Here is a 22,000-nt window from a genome sequence, read left to right as displayed (position 1 = left end):
GTAAAACAAAGAACAGTGCATATTTTTAATGATTTATTAACATGGATTCTGAGCCTTTTAGAATCATATTTTTGCTTGGTATATACAGCTGCAGTTTTTTTTTATCATAATATTGTGTATGTTGAGTATATACTCATATATACTAGTCAAATGAAAACATTCAAAAGTCATTCAGAGACATTGCTGTTAACCAGTGGTGATGAATTAGCCAGCTAAAGCAGATAAAATCTCATATTAAATCTGTAAAATCAATGCTTGTAGACACAAGATCTGAGAAATGTGTATGTGTCCTGTCTGAAATCAAGCATCCATTTTGCAATATCATTATAAGGTTCAAAGATAAATCTGCCACTGTTCTCATTTTAAACTTGCAGGAATGTAAGCTCCAACATTTTGTGGATTTAATTCAAGTAAATTTCAGGGGTCATGTCTTTCTTGTTTTGTTTTGTTTTGTTTTGTTTTGTTTTGTTTTGTTTTTTGTTTTATTTTGTTTTGTTTTATTTTGTTTTGTTTTGTGTTGTTTTGTTTTGTTTTTAAAATCGTAAAGTCTCTGCTTTTATCCCTGCACTCTTTGTTCTTCCGCTGACGGCCACTAGCTTTAATCATGTTACATAACTTTTTTGCCACATTGGGGTTGCCTGCTGTCCACTGTTTAATCAGCGGCTGTGAGTCAGTCGGAAAACATCCGTTGCTGTTTTCTTAACTGGAGTTCACTGTGCTGGAGGTGCTGGTGTGTTTCTTCACCCTGTGGTCAGTGGTGGGACTGACCGGCTTCCACACCTACCTGATCTCTCTCAACCAGACCACCAACGAGGATGTAAGTGCATCTCACTGCATGTTCACTTTAGACATGTTTGGCTATGAAGCCACATAACCACAATCTAACAGCGTTGCCACATCTACAGTTAGTTTTCTCAGGTGTGAACTTTGTTAGTTCACTGTCTTTATAGAAAGCCTCAGTTCCACCAGCTTCTGTAACTCGGAACTAGATTGGCTTTAAGACTCAGAAACTGAAAGAAACTGAAACCTTTGCGTTTTTAACAAAGTTATGCAATAGTTGTTTTGTGAGCACTGAAAAACCTACAGCTTCCATGAAAAATGTTCTTTAATCTCCATGAAACACATCAGCAGTCTCTTCTGGTCCAGTTTTCAATCTTCTCCATCCTGCTGTTAAAACATCATGTCTAATCTAACTTTTAACCCACTTTAATATCCAGGGCTGATGGAAAATGGTGTTTGTTTAAACATGCAGGAAAGCACCTAGTATACTGTTTAGACTGTAAACTGAGATTTTGAAAGATTTTTTCTTGGTTCAGTGACAGAATCCATAATTGGTTTCACGTTAACTCTCCATATAAATGAACCATAAGTTGTGAACACGGAGAATTCAGACACTTTATTGTCTCTGATATAGTAACAGAAATTCCTGTTTGACAGTCAGTGAAAACATCAGAGTGAAAAAAGGATATGAATTCTAACTTCTAATAATAATATAATGTTTCAAGTATGAAATAATTCTCCACTTCACTGCACTGACGACATCTAAATTTGCCATGGTCTTAATAAAAAAACCAAGATCTCACTAAGTTAGACTTAAAGTGGACTTTATTTGCTGATGTTGGCCCAATTGACTGCATCTCAGATCCATTTACGTTTAGATTTCAAGTGCCTTCTTTCCAGATAAAATGCAGAAGCATGTAGGAAAACCTGCAGCATCTTTCACTACTATATGAAAAGTAGAGAGCCAGTAGAACAAGTGTTTGGTTTATACGTTGTGGAATAAGGTAGAAGCTTGGCAGCAACATAACATACTTTGTTGAAGAGTACACGCTCCCTTTGTACAGTGTTGGGGTTGTTGCCTTAAAAAACATAATGTTTTACACATTAATTGTTGTATTTTAACAAAGTAATGCATTAATTTACTTATTTATTCCCTGTAGACGATAATTTGTCACACCAGTCAATGTTAGTCTTTTATCTCAATTAGAACACAAAACCTTTTGCATTTCACAGCAACATTGCCTGAGATATGTTGTCATATGTAATTGCCAGTTAACAATATAATATGAAGCTTTTCATGTGTCCACATATCAGCACAAATCCCTATCATAATAAACAGAACATACACAACATCTTTCCTTTATCCTCTTTAATATAATTTGCCAACAGCATAACTGGTGAAAATAAGCTCAAAAATCACTTTACAGAGAAGTGGAGAGCTGAGAACACAGCTCAGATTTGTTAGTGGGTGAACTGGGATGGCATTGCTATACTGCCTCAAAATAAGAAGTAACTGTAACTGATGAGTAGCTGTAATGTGATTACTGAATTTGGAAATGGGACTGTCTCACATGGCTTTGTTCCAGACAAATGTAATGTGATTACTGTATGAATTACCCCCAGCACTGCCTATGCAGATATGAAGGCCTCATTGTTGAGTTGTTTCAGTTGATAATATGCTAATTAAAACAGAATTACAAATACTACATTTCATTTCTGCTGTTGGATCCTTCTCTCAGATAGCTAATGTACTCCAGTCTGTTTGGTATCTTCTATAAACACAAGAAGACACATATCTGGCGCACTTCAGCACTTTTTTAATAGTTTTGCAAGGTAGCAAACAACTACTGCATTTGCTCTAGAAGCTTTTTAGGAGCGCAGAAATGTTTCCTGTGTGCGTTTACACTTTATTTTTGGCAATGCACTTAAGTGTAAATAGGAGACCCAACTATTCAGGCTCTGCTGATTGGGGTTCACTTGTATTTTCACCATCATTTCACCAGTAAAAACTTAACATGTAAATAATAGTTCAGTCTTAACTGAACTACCCTGACCACTCATGCCTGCACCATAAATGTCACCTTAGAGCAAAGTCTGACCCCACTGATCAGTGACAAAGATAAAAAGCTGATGCAGGTTCTCCTAAATGCAGTTATTATTCTACATATTTAAGACTTCAGATGAAGACATTTGTTTCAGAAGAAGGCTTCTGTTAGTTTTAGTTGAAGTCGGTTGTCAAAGTTAGGCACGTACTGAAGATTTAAGAATATGTCTGTAAATACTGTGATCTTGCAGCCTGGTTTCACGTGGTTGGAAAGATAAACATACATCACCGCGGAGTAAACACTACAATTTCTAAGACCAGAGAGCCGTTTCCTTGACAACGGCACCGCCTCATTCAGCACTGAAGGACAGAGGGCTGGTAAACTGTAGCTCGTTAAACAAGGTTATTATATTGTAAACCAAAGGAAAGCAAATACGCAAAGAGTTGTGAACTTCAATAAAAAGAAACTGGAGACCTCAAGCTAGAACAACAAACACAGACTGTATGCTACATTTTTTCTCTATCAGCCCTTACAGGAAGCAAAACTCTCCAGTCTCTCTGCCTATTTTTTTTTATGAAGTTCAGCCACACCAACACCAACAATCTGCAGCAGGAGCAGTTTTATTCTGCTCAAACTGATGTCATTTAATGGTCTAAAAATACATATGAATAGCTGCTATTCTTCATAAAAGTGGCGATAGAACTGAGCTGAAATAAGAACAAAACGGACCTGCTGGTTTCTGTCTCTTGAGTTGCCGGCTACATTTAGAAGAAGCTTCTGAGGCTAAATGAGGAGAAAAGTATTGATTGCTCGAGCAGTGAGTCATTATTCGGTCACCACGCACCGAAACAGACGTACACTCAGAGTCAACCCAATGTAAAGCAGGTGATAAGTGGTGGGGACGCAGGAGGATGAATGCACACAGGGAGTAATTTCTGCTGTCTTTGTATGTATATACTGGCGTTAATGGCGTGCATACTTTATTGGAGGCTTTGTTAGTCCAGATCTGACTGCAGAGGTTCTGATGAGAAGCAGCAGCAGCAGCAGCAGCAGCAGCAGCAGCAGCAGCAGCGATGGTGGAGGTGGGAGGTTCTTGATGGCTGAAAGCAAGAGAGTGCACTCATACTTTGTTGTAATGATTAATTTATAATTCCCCTTTTTCTTTCCTGTGGGATGGCTGGCCTCATTTTTTTCATTTCATCAGTAATGAAGCTCTGCAATGTGCACCTACAGCGTAATGTTTGCTCCAGGAGTTGAAACAATGGCTGTCAGCCCGGCCGCCTCAATATCTGTGATTGGCCTAATAATAGATGCATCGATACCTGCAGGGGCTTGGCAGGCCGCCAGAAATACTGCTGTGGCAGAGAGAAGAGGGGGAGGTGGAGGAGAGAGGAAGATGGAAACGGTGGAATAAGGGCGAACAGTGGAAGGCACCTTGAGTGTTATAGCTGCTCCGGTCTCCCATAGGGTGACACATGCTCTGTCAACTGCATCGCACACACATTTACTAACACATGCAGACACTCGGAGGTATGCAGTAGTGAGGCGCCATGTGTCCGGGCTGTTGACCTACATCTAAAACACCTAAAATAAAGTTTTTTTTCCTGTCTTGAAGGAGGGTCACTGAGTGCAAACTTTGCTGTGAAAGTAGACAGGAGTCATTCTTTTCACATTTTTACTCACCATTGGCTCATCTTTTACTGCAACATAAACTCCTGCACCTCTATGGAAACAGCCAAACCATGGTGCGAAGTAGAGAGAACTTTGATGTGTTTTGTGCAGGATGACACAGTTAAACCATAAATCATAAAAAAAAATCAAGTTAAATTGCTTTGATTATCCATTTTGCAAAAAAATTAAAAACCTCAAAACATCATGTACAACATTTTTCCAACTGCCCCCGGGTAAATACTGGAACAAAAGCTGACTCTACATACTGTACATATTTTACTCCTATCTGCACTGCGTAAACACAACCTGCAGTTCACCTGAATATTCTCTGAGTATTTGCTGTGTGACTGTTGCAGCTGAGTTACTACGGGGCTTCTTGGTTCCACAGTGGAGCACAAAATTTTAGAATTTTTGCAGAAATTGGTTACTGCAAACTGACTACATATGTTTTTCATTTGGACACGTAGAATGAAGTGATTTTGATGACATATATGCATTTTAGCTGAGATGTGGTTAGGTTTCCCAGTGGAACGGCACGTCACAGATGGACTGTCGGAAAGTTGAAAATCTGACAATTTTGTTTTTATATTTTCTGGCTCTGATAAATGTAATTTTGCCAATACTTTTTTTGTTGTTTTCAGTGGGTTTTGGGGATCAGAGGAATTATACGGTGACCCATTAAGTTATAACAAACAGGACTGTGACCATAGGGGACCTTGAAATCATGTTTAGTTTGCTTGATAGAAATGATAAAGTTGTATTTGGGTCCTTACACAGAGCTCTGTGCTGCCTTTGTATTCTAATATCTTGTAGGATAATGTATATATATATTTGTTGGCATATTTGATGGCTGAGAGTGAAGAAGCAGACAGAAAGAATGGCGCCAAAGAGCGAGGACTGACATCCACCTGAGGCTCTTAACTGGAATCGAACCAGGGACGGTGCACTCATGTGGCCTGTAGCCATTCAGCCACTATAGCATTCCAGTCTTAACTGTAAATCATTTTTAATCCTAAAAATATACACAGAGGAGGTGAAATGTCTGCAGATATGTCTTTCTTGCTGCAGACAGGCCATGCATCCATCTCAACCTGTATGCAGCCTTAGAGCTAAACCTGAAGTAGAATCAGAATCAGCTTTAATTAACGTACACAACATACAAGGAATTTGGTTTCGGCTGCTGGTTTCACCCTAGGAATATGGAAGAGAATCATAAAAAATAAAGAAACTATAGAAAGAGGAACAGGGAGGGGAAAAATAGTAGTAATAAAATTAAATATAACTCAATATAAACAGATATTTACAGCTAGAAAGGAATATATATATATATATATATATATATATATATACACAGTAATGCAAAAATGATCATTGCTATAAACAGCGCAGTGCAGAGGCTGCTATCTGCGGTGCCATCTTGGAACATGAACAAAAACATGAGCAAAAACAGTTTTCAAAGCACACAAGCTCTCTGCTGAACTGAAGGTTCCCAAATCTCATCATAAAAACACGTATGAACACACATGAAAGTATCCTACTAAAACCAACCAAAGGTAACACCAGCATCAGCATTGTCATTCAATAAACCAAGAACAGCAGCAATCCAAACTCCTCCTGCCACATAGCAGAGCTAAGTTGTGTTTTTATGCCTCTCTAAATGGATGAGGTTGTTTGTTTCATTGGGATGATTCTCTACAAATATTTTTTTTAAATATATTTTTTATGAATTTACATTTTGGGTGTGACAGAAACATGTGACACAGACATACGCATCAACTTATCTTTATGTTTCCAAAGATACCAAATATTTAAAGCTGAATTTTGAAGAAATGTGTCTAAATTGATGCACAGGACATGGCATATTTGCACTTGATGTACAGTAATTATGCAGCTGTAAGAATTATACAGTATATATTAAAAACTCAGTGAGGAATAAGGGGATTTTTTTCCACCCGTAAATCTTCTTAAAAGGAAACAAACAAGTGAAACTACATATTCAGGGTTGAAACTGTCCTCCTGTCTCCTCCTTTTCTACAGTACAGAGTGACTCTACTGTGAGGGGAATCCTTTGTATGAATTTGCAGATTTTCACTGAATTATTAAAGTGGCTTTAATCTCTGGTTTCTCTGCCCATTCGTACCCGTTGGCACACAGAGTTCCCATTAAACCAGGAATCATTAAATCCTGACAAGATAGATTTTAGTGGGTCAACCCCAAGCCTGCGGGGATAACATCTAAAAATGGAACTCTGCTTTTGAATAAGGTATAAGCTGAAGGAAAATCTTCATGAAAGAGCGACATTGTAGGCAAGTCAGGGTGTGTTTTTTGGGGAGGTTTGCTGCTCCTTGATGGTTGTTGTGATTTATTTTGTTTTGCCCAGATTAAAGGATCCTGGTCAGGAAAGAACAGAGTCCAGAACCCTTACAGCCACAAGAACATCATCAAAAACTGCTGTGAGGTCCTGTGCGGGCCGACGTACCCGAGGTAAAGTAGCTCTGCTGTGTAGCATGCAGGCCGGTTAATCGATTAGTGTTCAATCTTTTCTGTCTTCTTTTTTTGTGTTAAGTTTTATGTCTTGTTCATTCTTCCCGCTGTCGTCAGTGAGTTCTGTGTTAGTGTCTTTGACGGATTAGACGTTTAGATTTGCCACGTTCTGGTGAGTAACGAGCAGGATGGCAGTTAGTGACTGATTGCCTCGTCTCCCCCTCCAGCGTCTTGGACAGAAGAGGACTGATGCAGGACGATTCGCTTGTTTCTGCCACCTGTGCTGCTCCCTCCTCCTCCTCCTCCAGCAATGCAACGCCACAAACCACGGTGAGCGCAAACACAGCGTCCTCCTCATTCACACGCTGACTGTAAAGTGGATCAAGGCTGCAGAGCACAGAATAATGAATACAGAGCAGACGTAAAACTGAGTTGTGATCAGCTGTATAGAGTGCTGGAGAAAAGAAAGACTGTTTGTGTGAAAGAAGAGCCATTTTGAGCGTCTCCAGTTGCTTGTATCCTGAACTAAATTAGATTGCTTTGCTAGGAAGTATTTGCATCTCCATCATTAACCATTAGTGCTCAGAGCCAAAGAAATATTTGCACATTTTTATCAGTACAATCTTCATCCTCAGCGCTGCTAACAATTAACAGTGTATCATATTATTAAGATTTCCATAGCAATAATAGGAATCTTAAAGAGCCCATATTATGCATATTTGCGGATTTATGATTTTATTTTTGAGGTCTATTACAATATGTTTGCACACTTTAACCCTCTGAAACATCTAAGCAGTTTTTTTTAGTTTTTTGTGCTCCTGTGACATTTTCTGTACAACCATGACTACAAACAGAGAGAACTGATTTGCTTTTTGTGCCATAAATCATAAAAAAGCAAAGAATAAACAAATTTTTATGTCATAATTCTAAGCTTAGGTTCGGTTATGTTTCCCCACTAGTTCAAATATTGATGGAAAGTTTAAAATCCATCCATTTTTGTGGTTTGTTTGTTTTGTGGCTTGAAAAGTAATGTCATTTTGGCAGTTTTTCTTTTAAAGATAACATGCATTTCAAACCTCCCTGCTGGTTTTCTGATTACAAGGGATAATATTCAAAAACGTTTAATTTTTTCATACTGTACTTTGCTCCCCCTCCCAAAAAGGGACAGTCTGCTGATTGATTGGTTAGCTGGTCCGACAAAAGAGAGGTAGCCTTGGTTACATACCCCCAAATCCCAGATCTCTGCTTCTAGCTGTAGCAGAAGCACCTCTAATGAGGAAATAATAACCAAAACATTCTTTGTTTGAAGGTCAAACCAAGTACCAAAGAAGCCCGTAGGCAGGTGATATGCAAATGTGGTACATGGTGATGTAAATAATCCCTGCATTTTAAACAAGGTGTTTCAGGCAGGAAAGGAGCAGTGTTTTCTCTGTTTGGCAGGGACTTTGGGCTTTGGAGGTTTTCAGACCTTTTACATGAATAAAAGCCACTGTATAGCACATAGAACAGGGGGGAAAAAATCCAGAAGGCGTAATATGGGCTCTCTAAAAGTTTGACATTATTTGATGGCAAAAATCCACCCACTGTTGCTGTATCCAGAGGTGGAGGTAAAATAGTTTCTTCTTTTTCTTCTTAATTCTAAACTAGTGAAATTCACTGCATTTGAAATCATGCGCATAAATGAGTCGAAATTGTTGATCTTCTTAGAGCATCACAAAGTGGACATGAAAAACATATTTTTTTAGAGCTGTTTTTAGTGGCGAAAGAAAAATAATCAGAATGAGGAGCAGGAGACTTTTCACTGATATTGTTTTTCAACTTTAGCATTTTGAAAAAGGCACTACTAAATCTATTGAGTTTGAAGATTCTGCTTGAAATTAACAACACAAGATTCGGTAATTATTAGAAGTAACTTTTTACTTCAAGACCTTAAAGGTATCACATTTTTTGTTGTTGTACTTTCACATGAAAGATTCCAGCAATCCTTTTCTTCTATGTGTCCTTCTTACTGGTTTTGAAAAAAAAAGGAGGGGCTCAGTCGGAGATCGTTGATGACACAGTTTGTTCATCAATCAGCATTCATTAACGATGCAATCAGTCAATCAAAGCTAATCAAAACATCATCACAGCCCAGGTTAAGCAGTTTTTGAGTGTTCAATTCCTAATAGTTAGTTTTCTTATATTTTGATTGTTGCTTATTTAGTTGTGAAGACTCAGAGAGAAGAGAGATGTAGTGAGGACTTTCAGGGTTTTCTGTAAAATCTTTTTAAACTGTGACCTTGTAGCACCTTGTCATCACTATGCTGAGTGTGATTTTTGGCTCGTTCCATTTAAAACTGAGTGGCAGTTCACAGTCTATTGATTGAGCCACTCCATCGGTTGGGAGTCTCTCCACCGTTGCTGCTTCATTTTTATTTTATTCATTATTTCATCTTCATGCAGTGGCTCTTTAAGTCTCCCTTGTTTAATCAGCTTTGCCCAGTCTGATATCTGTGACAGCAGCACAGTTCAGCTTGTCACAGCTCGTCATAAATTAGCCGTCAGAACTGGACTGGATTTTGTTCCACTTGATTTATTGTAACTGCAGTATTTGAATCTCTGAGACGCAGGGAATGATTCTGCGGTCTGGAACCAGTCAGAAACAAATGATTGTTAAGTGCATTTGTTTACGTGAAGCTTCTGATTCCTGCCGGTTTGTCGTCAGTGGCTCTTACTGCTTCTGCGTCTTTTCAGCATGCTGTCCTCTGCCTACAGAAAACCACAGCTCCACTCATCCCCAACGAGCACACACCTGACGACGCCAAGCCGAGCATCGCTGCCTCAGCAGAGAAGAGTCCCTCCCCCAAAGAGGAGCTCCCGCCGGCTTTGAAGCTCCCGCCCCTGGCTTCACCCGAGACCGATGCAGAGACATCCATCGCCAAGGACAAGACCCATTAGCTGCATTAGGGGGCGGCTCCCGTCAGAGCTGCTCCTCCAGCATCCTGCCTGGTCATGAACTGAAACATTAATAATCAATGTCTGATTACTGCGCGGGTGACTCAGTTATTCTCCGACTCCCGCCCCTCATTCCCCCTGAAGAGAGGAGTTTCTGCTGCAGCTCCTCCTCTTCCCTCCTCTCCTCGCCGGTAGCTGCAGAGCTGTGTGATTGACACTTAAAGTCCTGCAGGAGGAGGAGGGGTGATTAAATGGAAAGTCAGCAGCTTCCCGTCTCCTGAACACTGCATGGAAAAGACACGCAGGGGAGAAGCTGCTGGGAGACCCGCAGAAAAACATACTCTCCGAGTGTTCGGCATCCCCACAAGTTCGTCACCGGTGGGCTTGCTCTGATTGTCAATACTACATTTGTTCTTTATTTAAAATTGCATAATGACATTTATTGTGTGAGAGGCCAGTTCAAATATACTCCTTGCAAGTGTCTGGCTACGACAGAAGACGTCACTTCTGGACATGTGTAAAACTTCATACTTACAGTCCTTTTCTGTTGTGCATACATTACATGCCCTATGCAAACCACGAGAAGACTGGACAAGCAACTTTGTGAACAGTGTGGATGAAAAGGGTTTCACCTGTAATCTGTGAGTACACATGATGTCCAGGCAGGAGGAGGACATGCAAATCCTTAGCTGAGAAATCCTAAAGGCTCCTTCCAGGCAAAGTCTACCTTGTATTCTGATACTGCTGCATTCAGTACTGTTGTCACTTATGTGCATCGTCTTTTTAAAAAGTGATCTCATCCAGACCAACACCTGTCCTTCCATTTTTATATAATCAAGGGTGTAGTGTGACGTTGGCGTTTTGAAACAGACGAAATTGCTTTCCGCACAGTTAAAGTCTTGTATCCAGGTGACGTTTGGCCTCAGCGTGTGTGAGAAAAGGCCTGATGAGCGTAGACACTCGTAGTAACAGTGCCTTATCGTAACAGTTGCACCATCTACAGCAACTGAGGTCCAATAACAGAGAAGCCCTTCAAACCGTTAGGATAGTGTTAAATGAGAAGTGATGTTTATATGTGAATTCTTCAAGTAGTTCCCAACCAGATGGTTACAAGATAAATCCGATGAATCTTAAGATGATTGAAGGGATAGATTGATATTTCTGGAAACATTGGTTTTCTTTCTTGTTCAGAGTTGGATGAGAAGGTTAATACCACTCTCTGGTCTGTCCATTAAATGTGAAGCACTACTTAGCTTAGCATATAGGCTAGAAACGGAGGGAAGCAGCTAGCCTGGTTCACTCCAAAGGCAACAATCTGCCTACCGCCAACCTCTAGAACTTCCCAAAAAATATTGTTAAACTTAAACAATCAAGAGATTGCCTCATTTGTGAGCTTTGCAAGTGCTGCTTGATGTATGAGCAGATTTCTCAAAACATTTTTCCCCGCTTCACAGTGAAGCTAAGCTAAAGAGCTGCTAGCTGTAGCCTCATGTTTTCATGAACAGGTGTTTATCTGTTGGTTTGCAAATTATGCAGAATCTACAAAGCAGATTTTCATAAAACTTTATTCAGAGGTGGAAACCATTAAATTTTGATGTGGATCTGATTTAAGTTAGGAGACTACTGGCCTCAGCAAAGATCCACGATCTTCTAGTATTTATCTAACAATCAGTAGAGTCGTAGTGATCTTCTCATCAAACTCTCAGCAGGAAACCAAACAATCGTAACTCCAAGTATTTCTTTAAAACTAGAGAGGGAAGTAGAAGAAGCACATTTCTGCTACACATTTGTGCTTTTTTCCTTAAGAAAAAACTGTGAAGTTTCCTCAAGAAGCCAGAAATCTAATCTGAGAAGGAATAATCACTCTTTGGTAGAAACCTGTGGTGAGCAGACGCTGCTGCGTTTTAAGGGGTCACATGTCTTAAAGGTTCGGAACCACTGAAATAAACCTTGTGAAGCAAAAAACGAAGCAAAGCCATTCTTTAATTGTACATTGTCTCGGCAGGTGTAGATGTGCTGAAAATGTCTCAGCCGCTGAGCGAGGATGAAAGACGGAAGCGAGTGTCATGTGCAGCCAGAGTTAATTATTCAGCCTGTGAGCTTGAGCGTCTCCTCCTGATCTTCCTCAGAGTCCTCTCTCTTCCTGCAGTCTTCTGCCTCTATAGAAAACACTCTCATATTCAGCTCTCCTCCTTCTTTTATTCGTCTCTTTGCTGTGACAGTCCGCCCACGGCTGAGGCGGCTTCCACCACAGCCGACCGTGGCAGGCTCATTATCGCAGAGCATAAAGAAAGACGTTCAGTCCTTTTCTTTTCACACGTCTTTAATGTGGCTCAAGAAGTTATTTTGTTTTGTAACAGAGATCGCCTGAGGAAGGGAGGCGTCCACACAAAGAGAAACGAGAGCAAGTCGAGCTAATCCTAAGTATTTAAATGACGTTAGCTGATAGAGAGAGTTTGTGCTAGTGACTGTGTTGTGTGCAAGACAGAGTTAGTGTTTGTGAAATATACTTGTGTAGAAATCCTAGCATTGCTTCAGACTCTGAAATATGCCCAAGATTACGTGTTACAAGACTCAGAATAGTCCTAAAAATATGTCACAATCAAGAGTAGAAAATACATTTTAGGACCCTGGACTTTAGCTGTACCATGATTTTTATGGAGCAGCTTGAAACTCAAAACTGATATCAGACATCCTCAGCCCGAGAAAATTTTCATCATTAATTTGTCTCTGGAAGATTTGTTTGGTCAGAATATACTGAAAAGTTAATGTACTGAAGAAAAAATGTACCTTACCTCCAGAAATTCTGCACATGTTTACATTTGAAAAGCTGGAAATAGCTGATTCCAAACAACTGATCAGTAAATTAGTTGCCAATCATTTCTGTTAATATATTAGTCAACTAATTGTTTCAAATCTAGATGAATCCTTTATCTGTGTTCACTTGTCGAGAGATAACTGACACATCTCTGTTGGAAGAAGCTGTAAAGCGTGTGGCAGTATTGTTTCTGTGTTATTACTGAATATTTGTTTGGAAAACTCTCCAAAAAAAATGTTAAAATTCTCGTTGGAAGTACTAAACCCAGGACATAGTGGGCTTCCATTGTGGAAAGTATTTGAAGACGGTTTGGTGTGTTTGATGCTTTGCGTCGTCATCGTCACCGAGAAGCAAGAATGTATGTCGTTGATCCTCAAGAAAAAGGGACGTTTGTGTTTCAAAGTGGATTTTAAAAAGGACAGATGAAGTTTAATTTTTAGCTGAAGGTTGGCGACCAAGCTGAGCTCTTGTATTTATGATTCCTGTGTTAAAACCAAGGTCAGATCTGAATGCTCTGATCAATCTATTACATTGCATTATGTATACAAATACAGTACTATACCATTGATAGAACGCTTATTTATGTTCACTTTGTTTAGTATCAACACTGTGATTATATGTATTTCATTCAATTAACTTCACTCCTTTTTACATGATCAATGTGTCTGGTAAATAAATAATGTCTTATTATAAGTTGTCTTTTAAAAGAAGCTTTCTTTGACTGATAGTTGGAGGTAAAAGACAGAGGTGGCTGATCAGGTGTTATCATCACAATATTTGTTTCCCTGCATAATTATAAACCGCATCAGGTATTTTGTCTTTTTTTTTTTTTGCTGTGCCTAAACTTAGGATTGTGTTAATTTTTTAATTAGATTTTATAGATAGCTGTTCTAGCATTGAGACAACGCCAGTCTATTGGGTCTGTGTATTTATCTGGCAATTGGATATTCCGTTCTGAAACGGGTATTGAAAAACAAAAAACAAGTGGTTATTTGACCTTCGTTTTAAAATACAAAAATTAAAATTGAAATACAAGGCGTTTTTCCTTTTCATGATCAAAAAGGGATATACGAAATTTTAAAAATGCTTTGATTTTCATTTTATATTTAGAATAACAAAAAATAAAATCAGTAAGAGACAGAAACGAAAAAAGGTCCGTTTTTTCATTTTCTGAGACCGGAAGTGGTCATCAGCAAGTGTGAAGCCAAACGACAACAAGATTCTCAGAGGGCGGAGCCAGAGAGCAGTGATTGGTCAGACCATAGATAATATAGAAGACAGCGCGCTAGCGTATCTAGTCTGTATTTGTCTATGGTCGGCACGTCTGGCAGCATCTCTGGCTGCTGTTGACCTTGTTTCTGGAGTAAAACACGGTAAGAAGATAAATACTTCTAACCAGTAGCGTTGTCTTGTTGTACGTTAAGTCAGCGACTTGTGAAGAGTTGTGTTTTGTCGTGTTTGAGCAGTTGGTCCGGACACGTTAGCTAGCTAAGCGGCTAAGTTAGCTAGCGGGCTAATTAACACAGGTGGCTAACTTACCGCTGAACACCTGTGTTAGTTGCTGCTGCAGCTGTCCTCATTATTAGAATGACCTTCTCAACCTGTATTTCTCTACTGTGTATTTTAGCTTTTAAAAAAGTTATTTTACTTTCAGGTTAACTGAAACCCGTTCAGCTGCACTGAAGTTTAACATTCAGCTGGTTTGAATTAAACCGCGCTTAACTGAACATTGCGCAACATTACCTCTCTGAATCTCCATAATTTCATTAAATTCCTTCTCTCTTCCACTGCTCAAGTTCAATCCAGTATATAAAGTGACATTAATAGTGAATAAACTAACAACCAGCCATTGTATTTATTTATTATTGCATGTATTTGTAGTAAAACATGAGTTGAAACATCCTACTTTTGGATCTAGAACTGCACAAGCCGTTCATTTTCAGTCACCTGACGAGTTAAACTCCCCTTTTAACAAAGAAAGTTCTTTATAATTTGCAATACCTGTTATCTCTGACTGAGGCTTTAGTTTTTGTTGAGCCAATTTACACGTAGAAACTTTGTTCAGGAAGATTTCTCAGTAGCTCAGAGGACAGGCTGCTTTTTACACAACCTTGTAAGAGAATGTCTGTCAATGCTTTCAGTAGAATTTAGAAACAACACTTCCTAAACAGATATTTGAGGCTGTGAGGTTGAACGTTTGAGAGTATATCAGTAGAAGTAGTAGAGAAAATCATATCCATATACAGATTTTTATTATTTCCAGGGCTGGTTCAGTAAAGATTATAATAATAACTACATCAGATAATTCTTGGTCGCATTTGTAATTTTGCAGCCTGAGACATGGTTGAGAAGGTTTGCAGTTCTTGTTTTAGCAAAATATGTTATAATAGAAGATCTTTATTGTCATGGTACATGGAATTATCTGCAAACCAGCAAAGTGCATCAGTCTGAGGTATCTAAAAATAAATAAGTAAAGAAAAATGCTTCTAAAGCCAATAATAAACAGAATATTTTGAGGGAATATTCTAAAAAGGAAAGAAAAGCTCCATTCTCACTCCTCTCAGGATAAACTGTCATTAAAATTGACTTTAAATTTAGCTTCAACACAAGATAAAAACATTTAGTTTCATTACTGATATTGTCAAGTTTTAATAAAGTTCATGCTACTTTTATAAAATGATGAAAATTTATTTCTGTGATCTGTGTTTGATTTCTGTCTTTTCTCCTGTCATCCAGATGTTCAGAGGGAGATGATGCCACATCATTGTCCAGCTGATGGAAGGTCTTGAAGTTCTCTGACTGGCCTCGACTGAAGATGGTCGTCTCACTGGATTTAAGGTTCAGATGCTCAGTAACAAACTCCACCAATGAGCCAACAGGGAAGCTTTTGGTTTATTAAATGTTGCTATGAAGGTATCGCTGTTTTTCTTTGTGAATGCAATGTGCTCCAACTGAAACTTGAATTAGAACTTAGAAGTAAATCCTTCCATCTGAAAGGATTTAGTTGCATTAATAACCTCATAACGTTCTAATTTTTATTCCAGTCATTGTTGGAAATAGAATCTCTGTATTGATTCAGGTAAAAACTGAACTTCACAGCATGTTGAAGCAAAACAACCAGATGAAAACTGTGATGGTGTTGGATTGTCAGACCGTAATGTTGCAGCTCAAAGCAGCTTTTCTATCTCAGTTCATTCTGACATTCAGCTATGAATCAACACAGCAGATGGTGATCCATGCTGTGGAAGTCTCACATCTCCTGATTTAATGGAGCTGCTTTGCACTTTTTACACTGTTTATTCACCAACACTTTATTTAATAAAAGTCCCATCTAGTTTTTATGAGGAATGTGATGTTTTAATTTCTCTGTGAATAACTGCAGTCTAATGCAACAGCTGGAGTTGTAACATCTGTCCTGATATTGATCATGAAGTATTGATCAGAATACTTATGGTTAGCAGTCATCCCTGAAGTTTTACATTAAAATCTTTACTTGTGTTGTGAACTTTGGTAAGAAGCAGAAACGTTAGCGTTGCCATGGATACATGAGTGTTAAATTCTGTCCATGTTTCCATTTTGGGAAATGCAGTCCAGTTCCAGAATGTGGAGGAATTTAGTCTCACAATCACAGACAACAAATATTATCTGAAAGTCGGGTTATTGTTGTTTATCAGCACAATACAAAAAGATTAATGTTAGAAATATTCCAGTTAAGACCATAGAATATCATGATTTATGTAAATTTACCTCAATAATATGAATGTTCAGGTTAAGATTGTACAGTGATATTTATTATGTAAGTTTAGCTGATTAAAGTTTATGACTCTGCACTAAAATATTATTTAAATTGACATCATTATTATAATATTTAGGGTCAGACCCTACAGTATTGAGATTAAGAAATCAAATATTCTATAAAATGTAAATACACTGAACTCATTTGGATATATTTAAGTGAGACTCTACAATATTATTTGACACAAATCTATCTAAATCAAAATTTTAATAATTTTCACTCCAAACATTTACTGGACTGATTTAAATATTAAAATCACTCCTTTCTAATCCTCTGCTGTACGTTCAAACCTGAGGCCTTAAATAGAAACACACAAGTATCTGATTGAAGGAACTTCTGCAGAGTCCTGGTTCCAGAACATGATGATAGAATTATAGACAAACTTTAACAAAAGCTGCCTGAGAGTTTACAGGTTTTTATCTTAGATTTCTTCAGTAATTTAATGAGAGTTATCAGCAAAAATCAAGTGTTCATTTGATGAACTTGATTTCCTAAAACATCCAGAATTGGAGCTCATATCTTTGGCAGCTGTAAAGTTTCTGCTCCTTCAAAGTTCACAACACAATGAATGAATTCCTAAAACACTCTCAATGCTGGAGAGCGTTTGTGATGCTGAAGCAGTGACCAGTTTTTCTGTTTCTTCTCTGGAGATGCACAATGAGGGACGTCTGCAGAGACTGAGAAAGAGTCTCACCACATCCTGACATGAGGAAAAAGACTTTACTGAAGACTACAATGAGAAAAACTATCAGCAGACGGCTGCATTCAAGGTGAGCTCTGAACATTTGATCTGGAACAGGAATTCAATAACGGCAGCATGAGCTTCATTTCAGTCTGTAGCTGCTGAATTCATGGATGAATCATCTGGCACTAGAGAGGAAGACCATCAAACATCCACGTCAGCTGATGGAGGTCCAAGAGTCTCACCCAACAAACAACCTACAGAGTGAAGACCTCAAATCTGATTGGACGGCCTCCTATTCAGCCACGTGTGAACAAATGCCTCTAAGTTGATTTGTTTTCTGAAATAAATCTAGTTTGAGTCCTAATCTGTGCCCGTGTTTGCTCCTTTACACCACTGTTAACAGTTTAGGCTGTTAGATTGTTCCAGATAAGACAAGTACAAGATACTCCAGAGCTGTTCTACCACGAGCCTGACAGGAAGAACTCCAACAGCTACTGAATGTTCCTGTGGTCCCCTCAAGGCTTACAGGAGGAGTCCTACAAGGACGAGCCGGTCCACCTGATGGAGGCCAGTCGCTGCGGTTCAAAGCCAACACCGACTACGTGGACTTCTACTGGACCACATGGAGGCCTTCAAACCGGACCAACAAGTTCAGCGACTCCCCGACTCGTGGGTCTGAGGACGCCGCCGAGCCTCGGCCCAGCCGGCCTCCTGTCTGTGGGTGTTTGAGTGCTGAGAGGTTTGTGGATCCATGTGAACGTGTCTGTGTTGAAACAGCAGCTTTGGACTCAGTAACGCTGGGAAAAACCAAGAGCTCCTTTATTTGTGACTTCCACTAAAAAACTGACGAAAATAAGTTTGCCAGGGTTCTGACTGATAACAGATTATTAAATCATGGAAATAATCGTTTAAATATTCATTTAAACAATCCTTTTAGGTCTACATTTCCTTTACACTGACTTCTTGGTATATGTACAAGTATTTTGGGTGGAATATACCATTAAGCCCAGTGTTCAAGGGTTCTTCTGGGAATATACCATTAAACCAACCTTTTAGGTAAATGTTCCAGGATGTTGGGTAGAATATACCATCAGATCAACCTCCAAGGTCTACAGTAGTGAATTTTAGGTGGAATATACCATTAAACTCACCTTTTAGGTCTACATTGGAGGATTTTAGGTGGAATTTTCTTCCAAACCGTCTTTTAGTCTACATTTAAGGATGGTATATTCTTCCAAACCAACTTCTCAGGTCTACATTTCAGGTGGAATATTCCTCCATACTAACTTTTTTTGGTCTACATTGAAGGATTCTTTCTAAACCACCCTTTGGAGTCTATATTTGAAGTTTTAGGTGGAATATTACTTTTAACCAGCCCCCCAGGTCTCTTTGAGGATTTTGGATGGAATACTCGGTTAAACCAACATTTTAGGTGCATGTCCAAGGATTTTTGGTGGAATGTTCCTTTAAGGTGGATGTGTGAGGACCTTGTAGGTGGAATACTTTCTGAAACCAACCTTTCAGGTCAACATTCAAAGATTTAAGGTGGAATATTCCTTTAAACCAACCTAAATTTCATGTTTTGATCATTATCAAGTGAGAAACTTCAGTCCAGACTCCTCATAATGACGTTTGAGATTTATGCTGCTGTTATTTGTTTAGTCCAGACTAAATGACAGAAATCCACAACTGTAATTTATTTCAGGACTCGGTTATTAAATGTCAAAACAATCCATGTGACTCTAAAAACTCAACAGCTTTACAAACTCTAAGATTAAACTCTCCACAAGGATCCAAAATAAGTTGGACTTCTACATGAGAGCTTTAATTATTCTTCATCTACTTCCTGAAAAGTTTGGTCAATAAAAAAGACAAAAACTAATATTTTCAGCTGAACTAAAGACAGACTTTGTGATTTTTCTGCTCACGTTATGTGGTTGGAAACTTCCTCTTTCAAATAAATATCCTCCTAACCCCCTGGAAACCAGCGTTTGTCCTGTTTTTGTGTTGCTCCTTGGTGACCCTAGACAGCCGGGTCATAATGTTTTTGGAGCAACACACCATACTGTGACGTATTTACAATGATGGTTCTACTATGGAACCAGTTTGACATGTTCAGGTGTTCTTTATGTGAAAACTCAGAGATTTCAGGTATCAGAAGGTGGTTTTCAACTTTCTTTGTTAACTTTCTGCTTCAACTTTAAATTAAATTTCCTTTCACTAACCCAGCCCTCTGGACTTCCAGTAAGCTGTGTTCCTATTGGCTGTCCAGGTGGCTGCTTGGTATTATCAGGAACACCTGAGCAGCTCAGTGTCTTCCTGCTTTATTTGGCTGCAGTGAAACATTTCCTCTGTTTCTCTTCACCACAGAACCGGGTTTGGCTCCATTGCTTTAGTTTGTTCTTTAAGGCGTTGGCTTGCAGCTTCCAGCAGTAAAATCGTCTTTAATGTGTTTCTTGGTGTGTTTTAGGGCTTTGTACTGGATAGTTGTCTTGGTAAATGTGGTTCTTTAGCCACAGTTAGCACATGGTGCTAATGTGTGCAGTGATTAGTGGATTTGGTGCAGCTGAGTTTTGTCTTTATCTTGGCTGTAGTGAGTCTTTAGAGGTTTTTGGTCAGACACATTCTGTATTCTTGTCTGTGAACCAATGTTGGTTGTCCAGAAGGTAAGAGTTCCTGTCCTGATTCTCTGTTCTCAGAGGTTCTCTGGTAGGCTGCAGGAGACTTTAGCGTTTGGGTTGTGCTAGTTTGGTTTTTGTATGGTTTCATTTGGACGACTATCTTGAGGCCCCTCCATGTGGTTTAGTGAGGTTTTCTGTAACAGTTCTACAAAGCAACCTGCAGCAGAAGAGACTTTGAGAGTTTTTAGGAAGTTCTGGAGAGCAGACTTTAGAGCAGCAGAAACATTTGTCAGCAGTTTGAGCAGGAGAAGGTGAGCTTCAGAGTAGAAATGAGATGGAAACCTTCTTGACCTGTGTGGTGAGGTCCTGTATGAAGAGTTTGAGCAGGTTGTGAAGAGTCTGTAGTTCTTTGGTCTGAAAGCACAAGAAGAGTCGACTCATTAAAGGAGAAAACAGCAGATATTGTTGGTTCTTCCGTCGCTCTGCAGTTTCCAGTTTCCTTAGACTGAATATCAAATTTATATTTTAAATGATTTCCCATGTGAGCCCAAGAAGACTTCAATAAACTCCCTCCATCCCCTGGACACAACACATTTTATTACCATGTTAAATCTTTTTTTAAAAATATGTTTCTGAGTTTTAATCATAGTTTTAGCATAGTTTTTTTTTCTTTGCTTGTTTAGTTTTGTCATCTGTGTAAAAGATGCTAAACAAATAAAGTTGAATTGATAAACTGAATAATTGACTAACTCATGATTGTGACAACAGAAGTATTTTTATTGTGATTTAAGGGTTTGTTTCATTTTTAAGGTTGGGGTTAAAATCTTGACAGAAAAAAGATTAAAGAAATAATCTACATTAACAAAAAGCAATTAAATCAAAGGAAAAAAACATTTAATACAGTAAAACTTTTTAAAAGAAAATTAAAAATTAAATACAATTAAATTATGTTAAACAGACAAAATATTTAATTAGATAATTAAAAAGATGATACAAAACATGTAATTATGAAATTAAACAAATTTTTTTAAACAAAAATACTAAATATTGAAGAAGAAATATTTTAGATAATTAAACATTTAAGAGTACAATTAAACAAGCATATTAAACATTTAAAAAATACAAAATATTTAATTAGATTAAACCTTTAAAAAGACAAAATATTTAATTAGAAAATTAAATGTTTAATTAGAAAATTAAATCTTAAAGACAATAAAACTTTAAATAGGAATTAAACAGAAAATACAATGAAGCATTTAAAAAGAAAATTAAACATTAAAAGGTGGTAAAACATTTAAAATGAAAAACCTTAAAGATTTAATGGAAAAATTAAACATTGGGAAAGAAAAGGAAATTTTTCAAACAAGCCAATAAAACATTTGAAAAAAAAAATCAAACAAAAAGACAAAACATTTTGAAATCAAATCAGACATTAGAAAAGAATAAAAGGTGAGAAAAGAGCAAAACTAAACATTTAAGAAGAATCAAACTCAAGACAAAACATTTGAAAAGACACCAGTTAAACTTTAGAAGATGAGACAATAACAGATAAAAGTCTTAAAGCGTTTTCTAGTCTGAAATGAAAACATCAAGTTGTTTCTTCAAACATTTCCTCTTTCTATGTTCTTGGTTTGATTGTGGACAGATTTACTAAGAACTCATTTCAGAAAACTGCTTTCCAGATAAAGTCTACTAGTAGTTGAAGGCATCGATCAAACTAATGTTAACTGCTGATCTCCACAAACTTTACTGTTCAGTGAAGAGAATCAAAGTTTGTTGAGGATTTCTAAAAAACCCACAGGTGAAGGTCTGAGAAAAACTCAGATGGATGATCTAAATGTGAAATCAAGACTCATGGTCACAAGTTTTAAGGCTTCTGTTAAGCAGAAAGTTCAAACTAACAGAGAAGTACTGAGAAACTTTTAAGATTTCAGTCCTCAGACTGTCTGAAGGTTCAAACTAACAGAGAACTACTCAAGAACTTCTAAGATTTCAGTCCTCAGACTGTCTGAAGGTTCCAACTAACAGAGAACTACTGTGGGACTTAGAAAATTTCAGCCCTCAGACTGTGTGAAAGCTCAGGTCCTGAGGACTCGGGAGGTGTGGGGGCTTTGGAAAGTCTTGGAATTGAGGGTTCCACCCTCCAGCACAAAGGCTGAAGTCCAA

At 38.2% G+C, this 22,000-nt stretch overlaps 1 protein-coding gene across 6 annotated transcripts in view; it reads left to right on the top strand.

Annotated features, from left to right (window-relative positions):
* zdhhc9 (zinc finger DHHC-type palmitoyltransferase 9) overlaps positions 1–17,577 on the top strand; it is a 36,377-nt gene extending 18,800 nt beyond the window's left edge. For 2 of the 6 annotated variants that reach the window (XM_055016360.1, XM_023290615.3), the window contains 4 exons: positions 715–817; positions 6,877–6,980; positions 7,208–7,310; positions 9,714–13,425. In XM_055016360.1, the coding sequence (XP_054872335.1) occupies positions 715–817; positions 6,877–6,980; positions 7,208–7,310; positions 9,714–9,917 (514 nt within the window). In that variant the 3' untranslated portion in view covers positions 9,918–13,425. Of the gene's footprint in view, positions 1–714; positions 818–6,876; positions 6,981–7,207; positions 7,311–9,713; positions 13,426–15,468 lie in introns of those variants that run through there. The other 4 variants (XR_008603676.1, XR_008603675.1, XM_055016362.1 and 1 more) reach the window with 4 other exon arrangements.
* Positions 17,578–22,000: the final 4,423 nt, after the last annotated feature.

The sequence above is a fragment of the Amphiprion ocellaris genome, chromosome 13, assembly GCF_022539595.1.
Source record: "Amphiprion ocellaris isolate individual 3 ecotype Okinawa chromosome 13, ASM2253959v1, whole genome shotgun sequence".
Classification (NCBI taxonomy): Eukaryota; Metazoa; Chordata; class Actinopteri; family Pomacentridae; genus Amphiprion; species Amphiprion ocellaris.
The sequence above is the reverse complement of the archived record's forward strand: the minus strand, read 5'-3'. Positions and strand labels throughout refer to the sequence as shown.